At 40.7% G+C, this 23158-nt stretch overlaps 1 protein-coding gene across 4 annotated transcripts in view; it reads right to left on the reverse strand.

Annotated features, from left to right (window-relative positions):
- Nucleotides 1-23158, reverse strand: part of chn2 (chimerin 2) — a 48495-nt gene that overhangs the window by 1868 nt on the left and 23469 nt on the right. For all 4 annotated transcript variants that reach the window (XM_081389086.1, XM_081389088.1, XM_081389087.1 and 1 more), the window contains 6 exons: nucleotides 13944-14030; nucleotides 10632-10716; nucleotides 5743-5916; nucleotides 3650-3727; nucleotides 3245-3382; nucleotides 70-175 (listed from right to left, as the gene is read on the reverse strand). In XM_081389086.1, the coding sequence (XP_081245212.1) occupies nucleotides 70-175; nucleotides 3245-3382; nucleotides 3650-3727; nucleotides 5743-5916; nucleotides 10632-10716; nucleotides 13944-14030 (668 nt within the window). The remainder of the gene's footprint in view (nucleotides 1-69; nucleotides 176-3244; nucleotides 3383-3649; nucleotides 3728-5742; nucleotides 5917-10631; nucleotides 10717-13943; nucleotides 14031-23158) is intronic.

Genomic DNA, 23158 nt, shown 5'->3' on the forward strand with positions numbered 1-23158 from the left:
AATGTGGAGTCATGAAGTAAACTATCGGACCGGAACCTAAGGGAGATTCAATACATTTTGTGGTTTTACCTTTTCAGGTGTGTCATCAGGTACCGCAGGGCCTCATAGTGGGCTGGAGGAAGTTGGAGGAGACCATCATGAACTGCCTCGAGTCTGGAGTCAGGGTCTGTTATTTCTGATAAAAAAAAGAAAAAGGTTTTGAAAAATACTTTTCAGAATTATGCTAAAAACTGCCACTAGTCCATTTACGTTACTGATGATTAAACATATAATTTGGTCCAAAATCTGAGAACACTAGTGAAAGTGATAATTTTTGGTATTTTTGACAAATATTTTCATATTTTTTTCCAATCAGAAATAACACTACCATTCAAAAGATTGTGATTTTTAATTTTTAAGTATCTAATGCTAATCAAGGCTGCAGTCATTTGATCAAAATATGGTAAAAAATAGTCATATTGTGAATTATTTATGCTTTTTCCTGTGAAGAAAAAGTTTAATTTTCATCATCATTACTCCAGTTCAGTTCATCTTTATTCATTTCCCGAAGGCAATTTGGTTGCAGCAAACAAGCATACACATAAAACAGGATCCCACACACATACACAAAAATAGGAGAAAAGAGAAAGTACCCAATAAATACATTTACCTAGAATTTAAAAACTTCACAGCTGAGGGGACAAATGAATTTTTAAACCGATTCGTTTTACTAAGCGGAGTTCTATACCGGCTACCAGACGGGAGAAGATAGAACTCAGAATACAAGGGGGGAGAATCATGTAACAAAATGTTCTCGGCTTTACCCAAAGCCTGTCTATGGTATAACTGAGCCATAGTCATCTGCTTCCTCCCTGTTATTTTGTTTCCCTGATTTACCATCCTCTCAATACGGTTTTTATTTTTCACATTCAGAGAGTTGAACCAGCACAACAATGAAAAGGATACAACCGACTCAATCTATAAAACATGCACATCAATGTTTTATCCACATTAAATGACCTCAGTTTCCGTAAGCAATACAATCTTTGCTGCCCCTTCTTACACAAAGCATCAGTATTTGCGGAAAACGTCAATTTACAATCTAATACAGTACCCAAATACTTGTACTGTTCAACACTCTGGATACCCGCTCCATTAATACTTATCTGCTTATCATCAATTGATTTCCCCCTCAATCTATAATCAATAGTCATCTCTTTAGTTTTCAGAACATTAAGTTTTAAAAAAGCATTCTGACACCAAACAATAAAATCCTCAACAACAGGACCATGCGTAGAATCCACCTCACTTAATAAGCTAACGATTACAGAGTCGTCAGCAAATTTTAAGATGTGCCTATTTCCAAAACTACTCTTACACGCATTAGTGTACAAAATAAATAATAAGGGAGAGAGGACGCACCCTTGAGGTGACCCAGTCGATGACACCAACCATTCAGAATAACAGTCGTTTACTTTGACTCTCTGTGTTCTCTCCACAAGGAAATCTAAAATCCAGCCTACCAAATACAAATCCAACCCAAATTCTTCAATGAGTTTGTCAATTCAAATATGTGGCTGAATAGTATTGAAGGCAGATGAAAAATCAATAAAAAGTAATTTAACAAAAGTTTTCGGCTTCTCTAAATGCTCAAATACTAAATGTAAGAGAGTTGCAACAGCATCCTCTAAGCCTCGCTTATTTCTGTACGCAAATTGAAGAGGATCTAGAGAACTCTCAGTCTTGTGCATAATTTCTCTCTTAACTAATTTTTCTAAACATTTCATCACTAAGGATGTGAGCGCCACAGGTCTAAAATCATCTAATAACTGTGCATTCTGCTTTTTTGGCAATGGAATCAGAGTAGACTGCTTCCACCGTGCAGGTACTTTTTGTATTTTTAGGGACCAGGCAAAATGTCATAAAATATTGGTCCTAACTGCTCAGCACATTCCTTGAGTAAACGACCCCCTATATTATCAGGCCCCGGTGCCTTCCTGATTTTACATTGTTTAAAAACTGTTATCACATCTCCTACATCAAAGGGGACACCAACATTATCTCTGTTTATCCTACACTTATTTTTCAAATCCTCAATTTCTGATTTAAAATCATGCGTATCAAATCTCATATAAAAATGATTCAAATCCTGTGATAAAGCTGCATCTGAACTGAATCCGTTCAAACTAATTCTATTATTTATTTTCCTACTATCCTGACCTGTAATTAAATGCATCCCCTCCCAAACAGAACCTAAATTTCCATTTTTCAATTTGAACTCGAGATCTTCCTTATAAACTGCTTTAGCCCTCTTTAGTTCACACTTAATTTCTCTTTTTAGCATATAATGCTCTACAGTATTACCCTCTTTGAAAGCCTTATTTCTTTTTGACAGAAGAATCTTGAGTAATTTTGTAAACCCACGGTTTACTGTTTGGAAATTTCTTAAACGATTTCACAGGTATTAACATGTCCTCACAAAATGTCACATAACTACAAATTTCATCTGTTACTTGATCAATGTCTGAACCAGAGTCCATAAAAACAGTCCCAATCTGTACAATCCAGACACCCTTTTAAACATAACGTTTAATTACCTGTGCCTTTTCACGTTTCAGAACAGTTTTATATATAGGGACAAGTAAAACCATATTATGATCCGAGCTTCCCAAAGGTGGTTTCCCGAATGACTCCAGTCTTCAATTTCACATGATCGTTCAGAAATCATTCTAATATGATGATTTGCAGAACATTTCTTCATTTCTTATTATCATCATCACTGTTGAAAACAGTTTTAATATTTTTGTTAACTGTCATACATTTTTTTCAGGATTCTTTGATGAATAGAAAGTTCTAAGAAAACTTTTGTAACATTCTAAATGTTTTAATGTCACTTTTGATCAAATTAATGTGCCCTTGCTGAATAAGAGTATTAATAAACAACAACAACTTACTATCCCTAAATGTTAGTGTATATTTAGTAGTGGTATACAGTAGTGTATATTTGCAAATAATATTGGACTCCACTGAATAAAAGATTTATTTATTTATTTAAATATTTTTTATTAATTTATAATTTGTTTATTCATTCATTCATTGTCAAAAGTTATTTCCTTATTTAGTGCCATATCAGAATCCAAGAGAATTTAACAGTAAAATCAAAGTTAAAAAAGGGGAAAAAAACATTATTAAGGATAATCAAATCACTGATTAGAAGAGAAAGTTCCTGGTTCAATGTCAGTGAAAGTGTTCTGAAGTCTCTTACTGGCTGCCTGTATGAATTTGGAGTAGACGTCATATGTGATAACTGGAATGGGCAGATCTCGCAAATAAAGCTTCAGAGCTCCAGCGATTATATTGATGTCCGAGTAGGTATTGGCACTGATGTCCGCCTTCTCACCATCTACAAAGGAGAATTAGTTATCTGTTATGATTATGAATAACAGATGAATCACTACACTTCACCAAGAATACATTGTTTTGACTGGAAAAAGCCTGGGCTTTTCCATCCAGGTTGAATGTTGATAGAATTACAGTGACATAAATGATTGTGAGTTCATCCAAGCATGTGAGAAAATGTAAAGAGACAAAATATTTGTTCAACACCTATAATACACATCAGGTTTATTGCACACATAATCTAAGGTAGAAGAGTCATTCTGCTACACACCTCTATCGAAGGCCAGCCGGACATCTTCTATGTGGTCTGTGAAGCCTGACACTCTGTACAGACCCTCTGATTTCAAACCTGAAAGAAGCAGAAGCAAGGTTTGGAGGCGGACGTGTAAACTAGTATTGATCAAACTAGGGCTGCAACCAACAACTAATTCTGCATATTGCCCAGTATATCGATTCACCTGTGTGTACAGGAACGTCATCCCTCACTCACTTATTCTGGAAATTTATATGTGGAACAGTTATAAAGTCCTCCACTCACTAGACTAGATTTGAAAAGTCTCTTCTATTTTTATTTTCTCAATATTTTTGTTAACCACAAGCAAGCTGGATGATACATTCTTAAAAGTAAAGGTTCTTCATCGTCATATATAGTTCCACGAAGAAACTTTAACATCCATGAAACCTTTCGATTGCACAAAATGTTCTTGATAGTGGAAACATGTTCTTTAGATTATTAAAATCTTCATGGTTATTCACTGAAAGGTTCTTTGGGGAGCCCAAAACTGTTTCTTCTATGGCATTAATGCAGAAACCCTCTTTTGGAACCTTTATTTTTAAAAGTGTATCCTCTGATAATGTTATAATAATTGTACAGAAGATGCCATTTTTTCCCTTTGTGCCAAAAATGATGATTCTCTATTTAGATATACATTCTGATTAGTCATTTGTGGATTTGTTTAAACAGAGATTTGCAAACTTTTGATGCCAATGACCCCCAAATATGAGGTACAGTCTTCATTGAATCTATATATATATATATATATATATATATATATATATATATATATATATATATATATATATATAATGTATGCCGCTCTCAACATTGGAAAGGTCAAATCTGGTCTGTGACACTCGAGTCGAGAGCAAGTCGACTGTGCATCTGCAACTTAGTTATTCACATGTAAGTATATCTATATATACAAAAGACATTAGTAGATGATTTTCACAGCATTTAGTTAATCATTAAAATGAGAATTCCCCATGTGGATGTTGCATATTGAGTTCTACATAAAACACAAACACATTTCCACCTCTGAGGTTATCCCATTCCATCTGTAACTTATAGCTCAGCGGTTTTCACAGCCATAAGTTGCACAATGCTGTGACATTTTCTGAAGAAATTTCATTGATTTGTTAGTGTGAGTGATGAAGGGTGTAATGTTAACCATTCCATGATGGCATACGTGTCAACGTGTCTAGAGTGGTCGAATGTAGCATCATGTATAACAGTTACATGTCTATGGCATTTACACTGTGCATGCAAGTATAAAAGAGTAAGGGCCAGATTTACTAAACAGGGAAAATTAGCGTGAGAGCGTAATTCTAGAAGGAAAAAAAGCGCCGATGGGAGTGGAAAGTTCTGCACGTGATCTACCGACGACGACGCACAAATTAAAGAACACAGACGCAGCCGGATCATTTCCATAATGACCAACACAATCTACCAAAAGCAGCGCAAATAAATGTCTGGTTTAAGACAGACGGTTGATAGATACTGACCACTGCAGACCGGGAACAGCCCACAAGAGCTTCAGTTTGGGAGATGCTCTGACCCAGTCGTCTAGCCATCACAATTTGGCCCTGTCAAACTCGCTCAAATCCTTACGCTTGCCCATTTTTCCTGCTTGTAACACATCAACTTTGAGGACAAAATGTTCACTTGCTGCCTAAAATATTCCACCCACTAACAGGTGCCGTATTCACCTCACCTGTCAGTGGTCATAATGTTATGCCTGATCGGTTTATTTACACACACTCTGTATTGGATTAAAACTAAAAAATTTAAATTGTAAAATTTGATCACTTTCGTTGCAACATTCATTGTTGTTTTTCTCTCAAATAAATACATTTTGAGAACTTAAAGAATGCTCTCTTTAATGATAGGCGTCAACCAGTAAGTCATAATGTGAAGAATGTTAGCATATCTTCCAGTTGTTTTAAGTTAACTTTACACATTTTAATATGACAGGGAGACAGTGATTAATTGTCTTGCTGAAGGCCACAAAGAAGGTTTGAGCTTGGGATCTCCATATTAAAATGTTCTGATTATTTATAGCACTCCATTTTAGAAGCGATCAGTACCTCTGTGCTCGATCTCTTTGATGCACATGTCCAGAACCATCGGCCGCGGCGTGTTGTGGGCTTTGACCAGCGTGGTGAGATCACAACTGAAGACCTTCTTGATCCTGCGCAGGTCCGGCTGACAGTCGCTGGGCACTAGTTTGGAGCACTGTTTGTGCACGTTCAGCCCGCAGTCTGCAAGAAGCAACAGGTCAAAGGGTTAGCGGACTACGAGACAAAAGAGACAAAAAGACAGACTCCAAGAGACTGGAGAGCCGAAGAGTGAGTGTGCGTGTCTGATCGAGGGTATGTCCTCAGGGGTAAAGTATACGTGCAGAGACAGGTGAGTGTCAGTCAAGCTGGGTGGTAAAGTGTAACAATATACGTCACATGCTGTCGTGTGTTCGTGGCTCTGTCAATCTGAGAACATAACCTTAAGTGACTCTGGGCGAGTTTGCCAGCAGACCTACATGCATGCATACATACATGTATCCAAAAAGGACGGAGAGACAAGTTGAAATTAATTTTTGTGCTAATCAACATTATACAAGTGCTGTTGATTGAGCGTAACTTGTATTGAACCCGGGGCATGTTACATGAACAATATTCCTAGAATGATAAAGACTTTTGATCTGTTCATTATACAAAGTGATTGTGTTGCTTCAGAAGACTTGGAATGTTCCAGTCGAGTCACATGCTACCTTTATGCTGTTTTTGGCACTTGAAAATATTGGGTCCCATAATGATTATATTGGACAAAAACAGCTAAATCATTCTTTTATGCAGAAGAAAGAAACTCACAAGAATTTGGAATGAATTTTCAGTTTTGGATTAATTTTAAGTTATAAATATACCCCTGTTGTTCATGTTTGTTCATAGTATATCAACTTTTATTTATTTACACTTGATTTATACTTAATTATGGTGTAACGGTGTAAAAGTATTCTTCATTGTTATTTCATGTCAACCATTGTATGAACTAATGTTATCACATTGAACTTTACTGTTAAATGTGACCTTTTTCCTTATTACTGGTGCTTGCTCATATTCAGGGTTAGATATTTGAACAACCCCTTAAAGTATTAAACTTCGGCATGTAATGTGCCCCGCACCATTTGTGCTACAAACACGAATACCTCAAATGATCTGACAGGTGTTGGATCAGAATATTATGAATAGAATATTTAGGGAATATCATTAAGACTTGAGAGTTGTTGTTTTTTCACTTGAGGTCGTTCCCACCCAGAACACCCTAGGAAACCCATAGCAAAGCTCTCGGAACCGCACCCATGCATCAGTGGCGATGTTTCGCAATTTCTTCAAAAAAATTAAAATATACAAAAATTATTGGTAGCCAGAATTTTACCACAAATAGTGAGTACAAAAATGAGTGTCATTTAATTTTTAGGTGTAATAAACCTGGTTTGACATTCTGCTTTGACACAGGGACAGTGGTGTGTGTGAAGTGGAATGTGGAAAAATGGTGGTCTTTCTTTCTGTTTGTCTCCAGTAGCATTTGCATGCTGTCCCACTGTTCCTCATCTTAAGCAATCCCATTAATCACTCTCTCTGTCCATTTTACTGCCTGCTTGGACCCCTCCTTCACATCTTTACGCCACAGAGAAAAAATAAGAAAAAACTCTATGTTCCTCAATGTGGGCCTGGGGACAAATTCAACTCTGCTCTAATTCTCAATGTGTCTGATGACACTGGCTCGCCCGGGGGCCAATGTGAAATAAGAGCTCCTGTGTGAAAAGAAAAGGCTTGAATAATGGCCCAAATGGATGAGACCATTTACAGAGAGACAAGCCAACAGTAATGCCTTATGACTGGATTGAGTTTACGTACAGAGTGTTTTGGGAAAGTGCTATCAAACAATAATCAGCGCCGTGTTAACATGGGATCTGACCAAACCCGTAATCATGGTATTATGGTGCATTTGTTTATCTAGGGCACATAAAAAAACAAAACTAAAAGCTAAACAAAACCAATGCAGATCAAAACGAAATGAAACAAAGGTATTGGGAGTTCACCCTAAAATGAAAATGAAGTCATCATTTATTCACCCTGGTGTTGTTCTAATACCTATTCGCCTTCAGAACTGCCTTAATTCTACGTGGCATTGATTCAACAAGGTGCTGAAAGCATTCTTTAGAAATGTTGGCCCATATTGATAGGATAGCATCTTGCAGTTGATGGAGATTTGTGGGATGCACATCCAGGGCACGAAGCTCCCGTTCCACCACATCCCAAAGATGCTCTATTGGGTTGAGATCTGGTGACTGTGGGGGCCATTTAAGTACAGTGAACTCATTGTCATGTTCAAGTAACCAATTTTCATCACACCATTACACCACCACCACCAGCCTGCACAGTGGTAACAAGGCATGATGGATCCATGTTCTCATTCTGTTTACGCCAAATTCTGACTCTACCATCTGAATGTCTCAACAGAAATCGAGACTCATCAGACCAGGCAACATTTTTCCAGTCTTCAACTGTCCAATTTTGGTGAGCTTGTGCTCGTGCTCGTGTAGCCTCTTTTTCCTATTTGTAGTGGAGATGAGTGGTACCCGGTGGGGTCTTCTGCTGTTGTAGCCCATCCGCCTCAAGGTTGTGCGCATTGTGGCTTCACAAATGCTTTGCTGCATACCTCGGTTGTAACGAGTGGTTATTTCAGTCAAAGTTGCTCTTCTATCAGCTTGAATTAGTTGGCCCATTCTCCTCTGACCTCTAGCATCATCAAGGCATTTTCGCCCACAGGACTGCTGCATACTGGATGTTTTTCCCTTTTCACACCATTCTTTGTAAACCCTAGAAATGGTTGTGCGTGAAAATCCCAGTAACTGAGCAGATTGTGAAATACTCAGACCGGCCGTCTGGCACCAACAACCATGCCACGCTCAAAATTGCTTAAATCACCTTTCTTTCCCATTCTGACATTCAGTTTGGAGTTCAGGAGATTGTCTTGACCAGGACCACACCCCTAAATGCATTGAAGCAACTGCCATGTGATTGGTTGATTAGATAATTGCATTAATGAGAAATTGAACAGGTGTTCCTAATAATCCTTTAGGTGAGTGTATATCCCACATGTTCTGGGGGTATACGATAGGGTTTGGTGAAAAATCCTGACCTTGCCCATTGGTCTTCTGTGCATGGCTGCATGAGATGCACTATTAGCACCGCAGTTAACTTCATCTCGTTCAGAAAAAGCACACAGGTTGTGAGAAATCAAGATTAACAAAAACATGACATGAAATACAACGTCTAGAAATCCCAATAAAGTATCAGTGTTTTTCCTTCACTGAGTCAAATATTACCAGACCAGAACTCCATCAGAATGACTGTCGACCGATGTGAAAGTGATTACATATAGCATATAGCTCAGATAAGATACATGGATTGTATTTCATGGCGCATTTTTGTTAGTCTTGATTTTATCACAACTTTTTGTACTTTTCACAACCATGTACTTTTTCTGGGCGAGACGGAGTGAACTGCGACGCTAATAGAGTCTCACGAATGTGCATGTCGTACAGCTGCATAGAAGACCAACGGCCAAGGTCAGGATTTTTCCTAAATAATGCGTTACATTTTTATCAAACCCTATCATATACTCCCAGAATACTATATATACGGCACGTGTCGCATCATACCATTCTGTGATACTTTTGCATCTTTTTTAAAAAGCTTTATGCTGGTCGCTATTCACTGCCATTATATGAACAAGTGCAAGCGGAACATTTCTTGAAAATTCTCCTTTTCTTGTCCATAAAAGAAAGAAGGGCATAAGGCATTAGAAGAACTATGAGTAAATGATGACTTCACATTCATTCTAAGGTCTAACCCTATAAGGATTGACCATCATGTCAAGGTTTATTTAGCGATAATGAGCGTCTGACAGTACATTATCCCTTTATTAATGCCACAGCTAACATAAAATATGAATGAACAATACTTAATAACATTTTATAGGTAATTATATAGTTAATAGGTTACTTTTAGGTTACTTTCTATATACAAATACATTTTTTTTATACATTGTGTGTATAAATTAAAGGCATTGTTCACCCAAAAAATTAAAAAACAAACAAACAAACAAAACATATTTTGTGTTCCACAGTCATACAGGTTTGGATGGAACAATATGAGGGTGAGTAAATAATGACATATTTTCCAATGTCCTCATTTTAACTATCCCATTAACATTAGTTCATTGTTATGATCAAACATGAATAAACAATATAAAACAATAATAATCAATGAACAATAGTATAAATTAACCTAGATTAATAAATGCTATAAAAATATTGTTCGTTGTTAGTTTATGATAGATAATTCTTTAATTTTAAACCTTATCTTACTGGTAAAGTTATTGCATAATTCATACACGTCACTTATATAGTAACCGATAAAGTGCCACACTTTCTGATACAGTACAGGGTGTATGTGCACCTAAGCACATGTTTATATATGTCAAGTGTAGCCTGATTCAATTGGCATTAATACAAGAAGACTGTCCTGGTTCACCTGGGTGTGCCTCTCTCACAATACTCTATGGTGTATACAGTGTGTACATCTATAAATAGTCAACACTCAACAGAACACACTCAACTGGTTTGGACCAGGTGTCATTTAGGAATTCAGAGTACTACCCATACATCAGCATTCTAATTAAACCCTTATTGTCCCAGGTATCACTTTCAGTATTTAGCCTCAGGTTTCCACAGCACACTGGAACATTTCTACAGGCAATTGCGCATTGTTACCAGAACGGCATGAGAAATTATCTGGATCTTGAGCGGCTATTGATTGTAACTTGATATGAATAAAGCTCCTTGGCTGGTGCCATCATTCTGATGGACAGTTTATTTGTGTGGGAGAGTTTGTGATTGGTGGAGGGTTACCTGAACAACGGACGCCCTGGGCGATAAGACCCCACATGAAGTTAGCACAGTATTCACACCAGTGCGGCCCTCTGAAGGTGTGCACCTACACCAAAGACAAAGTTGTCATCATGAGACACACACACGCACACACTTTGAAAACTCATGCACACACACAATGTCAGTGATTTGTTTATCTCTACATTTTCATTTCCAGCTAAAGCTCACAATAAAACTTCCACAGAAACACGTAATGACATTTCCAGAGTATTTCTCACTGTACCTGACAGCTAACAATGCCCGTCTCACTCAGACTGGGCAAACATAAAGATCAAAGCACAACACATTTATACTTTAGACCTATAATGTACAAAGAAGAACCACTGGCATTATTATTTTATAAACTTAAAAGACAGGGTACGGTTCAAAATTGTTTATGTTCAGTATTTTATTCAATACACCATCAATAATGCCTCCAAAACACGTTTTTATCTAACCTTGATTCACTATGGTAAGCATATTGCAAGTGTTTATATTTTAGACCTGACACAAGGGTTTTCACAGTAAAATTGTGCACATCCGAAAAATCTGCAAATAAAGAAAAGTTGACGTGTGTATGGAGTCGGAGTGGCATAGGTTAATTGTCACAGCGAACGAGAAAGGTTGACATGGAGAAGCTAAATCTCAAATCTCTGGGGAGTTAGCCGTTAATATAAACGCTGAACAGAGGAGAGTCAGCTAGCAAAAAGAGAAGGCGACAGAGCTCGTAATAAAACATGAATCAACACGGACTTGGCTTTTTGGAAATGGCGCAAACTGAGGGATTTGAAATGTTGTAAAAGCGACGCGGAGATGGCGGTTACTCAACAGGTGAGTACGGTATTTTATTAAACAGATTAATTGCCATATATAGCTCTCTTACAGAGTTCATTGTAAAGCACTATCTATTGTGAAGGGTCATTTCATTATGGTTGTTGTAGCGCTGTGCTGGAAATTATTTTCAAGGAAGAATTGTGTCTATTAATGGGTAAAGCTACAGTAATGTCTTCCATCTAAACTGGTTATATCTCTTAAGCCTAGTACAGAATGTTTCATGAGCAGTAGGATAACCATATTCATACACAAAACAAAACAAAAAAATATTAAAACAATTCATTTAATTTCAATTTGCCACTAAACAAAAAAATCCACAAAACATAAAACAGAAATAAATGTAATATATATATTACAAATATTAAACATAAATAAATTAAAAATGAAATAAATACATTTAATTTAAATTTGCCACTTGCATCCAAGCAATGATCAAGAGTTCTGCAAAGGACCGGGAAATACTAAACAGATTAAAACTGTTGTCTGCATGACCATTAAGGCAAAATGTTTGTACACTAACTCTTGGGTCGTAAATTCAGTGTATTTAATGTCACAACCATGACGTTTGATGTAGTTTAGGAAACGACAGCCAGTGACAAGTTAAGTTGTTGTCTATAGCTCAGGGAAGTGTCAACCCCACCATCTCTGTCAAACCCTGAGACTGCAACCAAACTCTCAAGGGCCAGTTTGACCATAGGAACAAACTCAGAGACAAAACTGATCCTTGTCAAAGTTCAGAGGAAATAATCAAGCCTCTAAGTAAAGACTAGAGGCTGGTACTGTAAGAATGTAAAAAGAATGTAATTTATTTAAATTAAAAATACATGTGAGTCAGATTACAGGATTGCTAGGGAAAATAATGTGTCTGGCATCTGTTACCAAGCTGCTGAAAGTCACACGCAAAGCATGTTCCCATGCACGCCCTTGTGCTGTCATAACACAACTCAAAGATGGACAAAAGAAAAGACATAACACAGGATTTTTTTAACAAAAACTGCTTTCACTACTGCTCCGACAGTCGCAAGACCGCGCTGAACGCTGTGAGTGCATGTTAGAAATCAGGAATGGTGAGAGAACATTATGCTTGGTGCGTTTTTTCGTCTTCAAACTAAAATTGGTTCTCCAGCCAACAAAGTTGAAATCCCGTCTGGCTAGCGTGCCTATAATGTTTACGCATTAGGTCCGTAGGCGGAGAGTAGTCGGTCTTTTGCGGCTGTTTCTTTGAAACAAAAAATCTCAGGAGCCAATATAAATTACAAAAAAACAAAAAACTCTACCTACTGAGTGAGCTCACTAGGTTTTGGGACACAGCCTGTGTGAGAGCACTTATGAGGGAGGTGGACACTGAATCATCATGAGGAAGATGTTATGAGGAAGCATCCAAGTGACACTTTGAAGTCAGATGATTGCTTTGATTTGCTTTGTTAGAGTTTATGTGACGATACACTGAGTTCATTCAGTCACTCAGTCATTTTTCAGAAACTAAAAAGACATGAAATGGGAGACTCCATTCAGCAGCGAGAGGTTATTGATTTGTGCGATCAATCTTATCAGTCAATAGTGCTCATAATGGATTAAAAGCCTAGGCAATTAGGCTCATAGGATAGATTTAGGCTTATTGATATGAGGCTCACGGTACCGTGCATTTAAACGCTGTCAGCACATAAACATTTGAACGAGACATTAGTAAACATTCGAACAACCTCATGGTTGCGGCACATAAAGAGTGTAATAAAAGTGAAGGATTTCATCAGGCTCAAAATCAACATTTCAAGTTTTGGTAGTTTTAAAATAAATTAACCATCCAATCAGAACATTTGAGAAATCGCAAACATATACACAGGACTTCAAAAAGAAACATATTCCGTGTGTGTATTATCAACATTTAAAGGAATAGTTCACTTAAAAATGGTTTGAAACAACTTGAGGGTGAGTAAATGATGACAGAATTTTCATTTTTAAGTGAACTATTCCTTTAATACGGGCCGCTGACTAAAATTACTGATAATTCTGCATGAAACATTTGTGTTTACATTATAATGTTCTACATGTAAAAATTATCACAATTGCGAGATGACATCCTCAGTAATATCATAAGACATTTAAGACAATCTGGGTCACAGTAATATTGTGAAATATTATTACAATTTAAATAATAGCCATTACTCCAGTCTTCAGTGTCACATGATCCTTTAGAAATCATTCTAATATGCTGAATTGGTGCTCAAGAAACATGTTTTATTATTATTATTATTATCAATGTTGAAAACTGTTGTTTTTTTTTGGGACCCGTGATACACTTTTTTCAGAATTATTTGCCACTTCCGATCAATTTAATGCATCTTTGCTGAATTTAAGTTGTTGTTTTTTTTATCTTACTTAACCCAAACTCTTGAACGGTAGGGTAGTTACCATAATTCTGACACGTTATACAGTAATCGTAACACAACCAGTGCTTACCTTAAAGTTGTGGATCTTCTCGTAGCTGCAGTGTTTCTCTGGTCCATCCTTGAGCGTGGTGCGTCTGCTCAGCGGTGACGGGGTGATCTGTGAACAAGCCAAAATCTTTAGAGGCTTCCAGAGGAGGGCACCTTTACTGCCCAGATTCACCCCCAGAGCTAACGCCAACAACTCCTGGTGCTTACGGTCCTTCTGCTTAGCTTTGTGAGGGGCTAATTCACCTTTTGCTGACCCCTTAGTGCCAACAACCAGGGCCCTGGTCCTCAGTAAATCCTGCATCTCCTCTAGAGGAAGATGACAATGATGTGAAATAGGGGATAACAGAGGCAACTGTCGTCTTCACTCTTTGGTAATCTGGGTCGAATGAGAAGGGGGACAGCCTGGTCCTGCATGAGCAGGGCTGGGCTGGGGGTGGGTGGGCTGCCTGGGGGCAGGAGTGTGTCTCAAACAATAGCACACATTCAGCACTCTGAGAGGGTGGCAACACAAGAGAGGGGAGACATTGGGAGGGGGGAATGTGTCAGTCTTGTAGATACATCTCAACAGGTTTCTACAGTAGGATAAATGTAATCCAGAACACAGCAGGATTATTATTGTTAACTACTATGGAGCCCCACAAAAATGACAGGCGGACACTAATATATACCTATATCTATTTGTGCTGTCAAATCGCATCCAACATAAAAGTTTGTGTTTAAATGATTATATATATATATATATATATATATATATATATATATATATATATATATATATATATATATATATATATATATATATATATATATATATATATATATATATATATATATATATATATATATATATATATATATATATATATATATATATATATATGCCGGCCCTGACTGGAACACAGCACTTCCAGAGACGATTCCAATGCACTTCCCTTGAGTGCGGACAATCCTACATCTCAAAGCCAAAGAGCTTAGCTTTACATGCTTTAAATCAGAGATTTACTCTAAGAAGTGTAGGTTCTCTATCAAAAAAAAGGTCTTTATCAGTTCTAGTCCCTGTCTAGCACGTAAACTTTTATGGGGTTTAGCCTTCTAGTCCTCTCTCTGTCTCTTCACTTCTGATAGTAACTTCAGTTACAAATCGGATTAGGATTTAGGCAGCTTACAGTCGTAATCGTGCATCACAGAAAAAAAATCCTATAGTGCCAGAACCCCTCGTTTAGGGATTCAGACTTGTTTAGACCCCATTGAAACCTAATCTTGTGATCCATTTTGGGTAATCTAATCAAAAGTGGGTAGCACAAAACAGGATTCAAAATGTTTTGTGATCTGGATCACTCAAACCACATTTGGGGGGTCACTGAAAAACAACTGGTGTAGGGTTTGCTTTGGCCTTTTAACACATAGAGCTCACTACAGTGGACAACTATTCAAAAAGCCATTTTCTTAAATATGCATGGGCTTTTATGGCATTTTCACCTTTATAGTCTTTTTTGCAACTTTTTGGATTATTGTGGTTTATACACCTAGATTTTTTTGGACTTTTTTTAAGTGCTGTGAATTTGTTGTGTTTTCTTCTGTAGATAGACTGAAATAGTATTTTCTTGTAAAACATACTCAGTAATCTTTGTTTTATTTACAACTTCGGATTTTTTTTTTTTTTTTTTTTTTTACAGTGTAGTCGAAACATCAAATGTGGTCAATGGAAGCTTAACTGTTCTTGCTTGATGCACAAGAACAAACCTCATTTGTTCTCGCGCATTAAGCAAGCACGTTTGAGCTTCTGTGAATAAAAGCCTACATTAAATCTGTCCATCATATTTAAAGTGAACATGTCTCTTCAGGAGACTAAACTGATCAATTCATATGGATTACTTTTCATATCTTTTTGAAGCATCACAATTTTGGTTGCATGGACTTGAATTTTTCAGTTTTAATATCTTGATTTGTCTTTCGAAGATGAGCGAAAGTCCTTTCCCTTTAAGTACTGCCTACTTACAGTACCTGTCAATTATCCACTATGTTAAAACAAGCGTTTTAAACTTTTTAAACATGCATTTTAAACAAGCGAATAAATTTGTCTTTAAAAGAAATTAATCTCAGGACCATCAACCCTTGTGACCAGATCATCTAAGACGGATGTTACCAAGTACTAGGTGTAAATAAGGACTCATCCATTTCCACTGTCGGACCACAACAGAGCGAGACTCATTTTTCAGGCTGGGGGACCGTGACCCTTCTCAGCAGGAGGCTGATGCCGAATCCAGCAACACTGTCTGGGTATTTGCTGAAACATCCTGGAGAACACACATGAGACTTGCTAACCTCACAGATACAGCACAGCTTAGGGCCTAGTATGGGTGGCCGGTCATTTGCATGATTACATCAATTAACAAAATGGTGAGATTAGGAAAGAATAAATGGAGATCTGATGAGTAAAAAAGAAAGAATGCTGAAGTGGAAGAAAAGCATCTTGGCTACGGCTCACTTATACAAGATATGCCGCATTCAGGGACATGATGTACCGGATTTCCCAGAAAGTGAGGTGGAGATGAGTGGAAGCCTGTCAAGGGTTGTTCTGAGTAAAAGAATGAGCACTGCTAAAAAAGCGCTGGTGTGGTTTTTATTGCTGCTGACCTCCACAGTGACACAAATTTTTGTGTGCTGGGGGTACAGGGCAGTAAACATGTGCTCTAGTGGTCGACTGATATGGGTTTTTCACGGCCGATGCCAATATCTAGGGCACAAGGCAGCTGATGGCCAATATAATGGCAATTTTATAATCAATATAGAGCTGTTCAGTTTGTAGTCCTAGAACGGATTCCCTCTGGAACTCCCAATGTTTTTTTTTTTTTTTTTGCAATAGCAGTCTTTTGGTTTATGAGTAAAATAAGGTTTTTTAAATGACATTACTACTGCACACAACAATTTTAAAGTTCACATTAGAGACATGACTGTGCGTAATTTATGTTGTAGAACAAAACAAGAAAGTCTCTTTAGGTAATGTTAAGCACAGAATCATAAAAAAGAATTACACTTTAGCATACTTTTAAAAACAGTACTTATTATGGAAATAATATACCGGTACTTTAAAAATACATATAAGTGCGAACTGAATGTAATGTTTTCAGAAACTGCAATATAATTAAAACGTATTATAGATTACAATTATATTAAATAAATTTAGCTGAAATTTGAAGCTTTTTTGACCCACTTAAATAGCACTTTTGTAATATGTATTTTCATAATTATTCTATTGTCTTTAAAATATGATTAAAGTGTATTGCCGAATGTACTGACATATTTATTGTAAACTAAAATATACTTTAATGTTTTTTAACACATACACTTTAAAAAAAATATTGTTGGTTTAAGTAAGTTATCTGGTTGCCTTTAAATTTTGAGTTCATTGAAATAAAAATTTTGAGTTAATACAATGAATGAAGGAGATTGGTTTAATAAATAGAAACCCAACATATTATGTTAACAGAACCAAATTAATTAAAGTTAATTTGACAAAAGATAAAAAGTTGTGATAACAAATCATGATTTTTTTGGGTACTTCTTTAAAAGCATAACAAAAGATTATTAAACCATGATTTTAAAATGTACTTTACAGTAGAACTTTTAATTTGACAAAAAAGTGTACTTACTGTGTGTTGAGAAACAGTCATGAACACTTAAGTGTTTTTTTATTTAATAAATATTATATTATCTCCAAGTAAAGTTTAATAAAACTATACTTTTAAAATTTGAACAAGTGCATATATAATACAATTAAGTGCACTTCTTTTTTTTTTTACAAGGTCATAAATAGCTCTATGCTAGCAAATAAGATATACAACATTGCTAAACTACAACAAATGAACTATTATTTCACACTCATTTACTAAAAAAAAAAAAAAACATTCAAAATGTGCATTTACAACATAACCTAACACAAGAGGCTAGGCTAAGCTTGTATTGTAAGCTTGAAACTTGTATGCACATCCAATGATGATGATCTAAAAATTCGAACTGAAAACCAACATCAGATAGCATAAACTGCAAAACTAGTAAAACAGTAACTTACTGAGGGTCACACGTTTGAGCTATACATTCAAAAGAAAAGATAAAGGGATGTTGGTGAGTCACATACAGTGATACAGGGGAAGATGGAGATGGGGCGCACAGAAAGTGTGAGTGAATGAGCAAGACTTGCACTTTTTGTCCTAAGGCAGATGGCTTCTTGTCTCCTAATGAAAGAGGCTCAAAAGCGAAACACAAAAGGGAGACAATAAGGCCTAGTCTCCTTTTAGAGACCCCACAGATGAGGAGACAGACAGAACTAGGGCACATAAAGTATACAGTACAAAAACACATCCTATGCGATACACACAGAGGGAAATGTGCTACATTCATTTAATACACTATTCAGTTAATTCAAAATACTGTCTATCACTGTCAGCACAGCCGTAATATTAGGGATTTTCTCTATCAATACTTGATCTTGCAACCAGGCTGTAAATGACATAATAGATTCTCATTTATACTCTAAGAAAAGACATTTGAAAATGAAGGACAAAAAATGAATTTTGTCAAACCGGCCAAATAATGAAACCACCAATACACTGTGACTGTACGAGCCAGACTCATTTGTAAGACAACCGCAGGAAAGTAAAAAAACAGATAATTCCAATCCTTCACTTTAAAAGCTGCAGTGCTGAAATATAATGTAAACAACAATGATAAATCACCAAAAAGCTCAGCACTAATTCTAATAACTCCGATCCATCATCAACGAGTGGTTTTAGGTGGAACTTGCCAGGCCAGCAAAACATTTCAGCGATTACTGTTATTAAAGGAAGAGAGCCATGTGAACTCTGAGCTGCGTAGATGACCCGACAGGCAAGGTGAGCGATTCATACAGGTCATCACTCAAGAAGACTGCCGTCATAGAACGACACACCCTGATTGTGGTCCCTAAATGAAACCGGAAAATGGTCAGGCACAGGTAAACCGAGACAGTGAAGTTAAAGGGATTTCAGGGTGTGTGAGGTCACTGTAAAATTTCAAGAGAAAAAATTCCTTTAAAATAATTTGATCATTAGTTTGATGATGATTACCATTTATCTATTGTAACAAATTGGCTAAGCCAATTATCATGAAAAGCCTTAAATATAGTTCTCTTACGAGAGGTTCTCTCGTATTGCGTAAGCTTGCTTACGCTGCGGGAAAGTCTTCTTTTCTCGAGATACTGAAGCCAAAAATTATCCTTAATTTCATTTTTTGTCAACGCAGTGCAGCTGCGGGCAGCTGAGCTAGAGCGGCATACTGCGCGCTCATTGGCTGCCGCGCGGCAACTGCTTAAGCCTACCAGTGAGCCTGGCGTGACGTCACGCCCAATGAGGGCGCGCGCGCCCTAGCGCGTCACAGCCCGCCAGAATGGGCGGCGTCAGAGCATATATAAGGAAGGCTCGTAGGCTATATTCTCTGATTTCTGTCTTTTCAGCGAAGCACTCGCATCGCTGATCTCGGAGAGGAAGCCGTCGCCGTTGTCCTTCAAGGCCCAGCTAACGAGCCAGCTTAGGTCAGCCTGAGGAAGCCGGACGATCTTCGCCGCCTTCAGCCTGCCGTGCCAGCTCAGCTATCCGGCGAATATCCTTTGCAAGCTCTTTTTGTGTGTGTTCTTGCTTCCGCAGCACTTTCTAAAAGAGCAGAGGCGTTGTTGCAAATGCCTCGCACCACGTGCGGCTCATGCCGCTCCGCGCTCAGCGACGGAGACCGCCATCTTCTCTGCGCTCTCTGCCTGGGCCAGGACCACGCAGCCGTCGCGCTTTCCACGGGCGGCTGCGCTTTCTGTGAAGAGCTGCCGATGTCGACCCTGCGGGCTCGACTCGCCCTCTTCGCGGAACCTGCTCCAACTGTCCTCGGGCCGCGTAAGAAGAAACGCCGCTCGCAGCGACCACCGGAGCCCGAGACTCGAGCCAAGGCCTCGCCGGAGCCTCTCCCGCGAGCCTCGCTCTCTCCTTCTCCGCCCCCGCTTCCCGACGCGCAGCCGACGGCTCACGCCCTCGATGCCGTCGCCTCAGGGGATGAAGCGGATGATGACGCGCTACTGGACACGTGCTCACTAATGGCGTCGGACAGCGAGGAATGGTCCGGTTCTGTCCGCTCCGCCTCCTCCACCAGAACGTCCAGCAGGACTCACGCCAGTGTGGACGCCGAGCTTCTCCGCCTCCTCACGGCAGCAGTCGAACACCTGGGCCTCGAATGGTCCCCGCCAGCGGTGACTCCGCCCAACAGACTCGACGGGTGCTTCCTGCCCGCCAGTCGACGAGCTCCAGTGTCCAGGCCAGCGCCTTTTCTGCCGGAGCTTCACGAGGAGCTTACCAAATCCTGGGACGCTCCAGTTTCGGCCAGACTCCGTTCTCCGGCCTCATCTACTCTCTCTCGCGTAGACGGAGCCAAGGAGAAAGGGTATGACCGGATCCCACCGGTCGAACCAGCGGTTGCAGCGCATCTTTGCCCCCCATCCGCGAGATGGCGCTCAAAGACTGCCCTTCCGTCCAAGGCCTGCAGGACTACTTCGGCGTTTGCCAGCCGCGCTTTCTCCGCCGCTGGGCAAGCCGCCTCAGCCCTGCACACAATGGCGGTTTTACAAGTTTTTCAAGCCGACCTCCTCAGCCAGCTCGACGAGGGAAAACTTGATAAATCTGCTTTGACCGACCTGCGCAGTGCGACGGATCTCTCTCTTCGCACGACGAAAACAGCAGCCCAAGCGATCGGACGATCTATGGCTGCGCTGACTGTCATTGAGCGCCACCTCTGGCTAACGCTAGCCGACATGGGAGAGCAAGAGCGGTCCGTTTTTCTCAACGCCCCGCTCTCACCCGCCGGCCTCTTCGGCCCCGCGGTAAGTGGCCTCGTGGACAGCTTCTCGGAAGTTCAGAAGGCGTCACAGGCCATGAACCTCTTCCTGCCCCGCCGCTCGAGCTCCGCTGCAGGCCGCTCTAAAACTCAGCCTCCTGCACGCAGTCCCACGCGGCGCCCCTCCCGACCTCCAGCATCGCAGCAGCGTCAGCGCGGCCGACCCAGGTCCCGCTCCACCAGCCAACACAGGCCGCCACCCCCGCGGGGTCCCCGGCCTAGAGTTTCGCTGAAAACCGAGCCTGCGAAATCCTCCTAGCACTCGCAAGGAGGAAAAGACGGTTGAGTCCCGCCGCGGCCGGACCGCCGTCGAAGCTAACCTGTATCCCTCTGCCAGTCCCCTTGATAAAGGCTACTGCAGTAGTGTCCACCGCAGCCAACGAGCCAGTTTCTCAACTCTCTCGCCTGCACACAAACGCCGTTTTTACGGCGACCCAGATAAATCGAATAAAGAGTGTAAAATCTGGTCATCCGGCTCACGCCGTCAGTGCTATGAGTGTAGTAAACATGCCCACACCCCAGTGCTCATCACTACACACAAGCACAATCCCCCCTGTGTACCCCACAGAGTGCACTCACATAAAGCGCGCTACGGCCGCTCGAGTGTTAGCTGTAGGTCACGTGCCCACAACCCAGTGCTCACACCTACACAGTGCCCGCTCTGCCTCACACATTCGGGGACGAAAGCACTCCACCGCCGGCTGTGCGTTAATAAAGAGTCCTGTGCCCGCTATACAGCACGCACGCTCTCATGTACACACTCACGAGCCCGCCCCGCTTCCGCGCCGCGAGCCGTTGCTCAAAACGCTCTCTCACAGCGTCATTCAGCCGGCTGCCGCTATCAGCGAGCCCCCGTCTCCCCTCACTGTCACTGCGCGACTCGCGCACATACCGCCACAGGCTCCCCGTCCCGCGCTGTGCGGCGGGCGGGACCCGGAGGCTATCCGACCCCTAGCTATGAGTGCGAATGCATGGAAAGCTATTCCGGGAATGTCGGAATGGGTATTAAACACAGTGATAAAGGGCTATTCGCTTCAATTCGCTCGCCGCCCCCCGCGTTTTCGCGCCCGGGTCGAGACACAAGTGAAAGCAGATGCAGCCCATCTGCTTCACACAGAGATAGCGAATTTACTGCACAAAGGTGCCATAGAACGGGTTCACCCTCTGGCTGCCGAGGCAGGCTTATACAGCCGCTATTTCCTCGTACCCAAGAAGGGCGGAGCGCTCAGACCTATACTAGATCTGAGATATTTGAACAAAGCGCTCGTGAAACGACCGTTCAAAATGCTCACGACCGGTCAAATCCTCGCGCAGATTCGCCCGGGGGACTGGTTCATCTCTCTCGATCTGAAAGACGCGTATTTTCAGATTCAGATTATTCCCCGTCACAGGCCATTCTTGAGATTCGCCTTCGACGGTCAGGCATATCAGTACACCGTCCTGCCGTTCGGCTTGTCCCTGGCACCCCGTACTTTTACGAAGTGCATGGACGCGGCCCTCGCACCCCTGAGATCGAAAGGGATGCGAATTCTGAACTATCTGGACGATTGGCTCATTATAGCGCAGTCAACAGAGGAACTAGTTTCTCACAAGAAAGCGCTTCTCGGTCATTTGGAAAGCCTGGGTCTTTCCGTGAACTGGGACAAGAGCTCTCTAACCCCCAGCCAGTCTATCACTTTCCTGGGTATAGATCTGGATTCGGCGGCGATGACGGCCAGACTGTCAACACAGCGCGCGCGCCGTGTTCGGCACCTCGCCGCTTCCGTTCAGGTGGGAAAAGTTTTTCCCCTAAAAACCTTTCAGAGGCTTTTGGGCCATATGGCGTCAGCCGCAGCGGTCCTGCAGCTGGGTTTACTTCGAATGCGCCCGATTCAGTGCTGGCTAAAGTCGGAAGTGTCCCGCAAAGCATGGATTTCGGGCCGTGCACCAGTCAGAGTGACTCAGCGCTGCGTCTCAGCCCTGCAGCCCTGGCTGGCGGCCGAATGGTTTCAGCGGGGAGTGTCGATGGGGGTCATCGCACACCGCAAAGTGGTCTCGACAGATGCGTCCAACATGGGTTGGGGAGCGACTCACGAGGGCAGTCCGATTTGCGGCCGGTGGTCGAATACGGAGAAAAGCCTTCACATAAACTGTCTAGAGATGCTGGCGGTCGAGAAAGCGCTGAAGCACTTTCTACCACTCCTACGGGGACACCATGTGCTAGTCCGCTCGGACAATATGTCAGTAGTGTCTTACGTGAACCGCCAGGGCGGAATCAGATCCAGAGCCCTGCGCGCTCTCACAGAGCGCCTCCTATCCTGGGCTCAGGGCCCGCTGCGCTCCCTAAGG

The sequence above is a fragment of the Scardinius erythrophthalmus genome, assembly GCF_964197995.2.
Source record: "Scardinius erythrophthalmus genome assembly, chromosome: 16".
NCBI lineage: Eukaryota > Metazoa > Chordata > Actinopteri > Cypriniformes > Leuciscidae > Scardinius > Scardinius erythrophthalmus.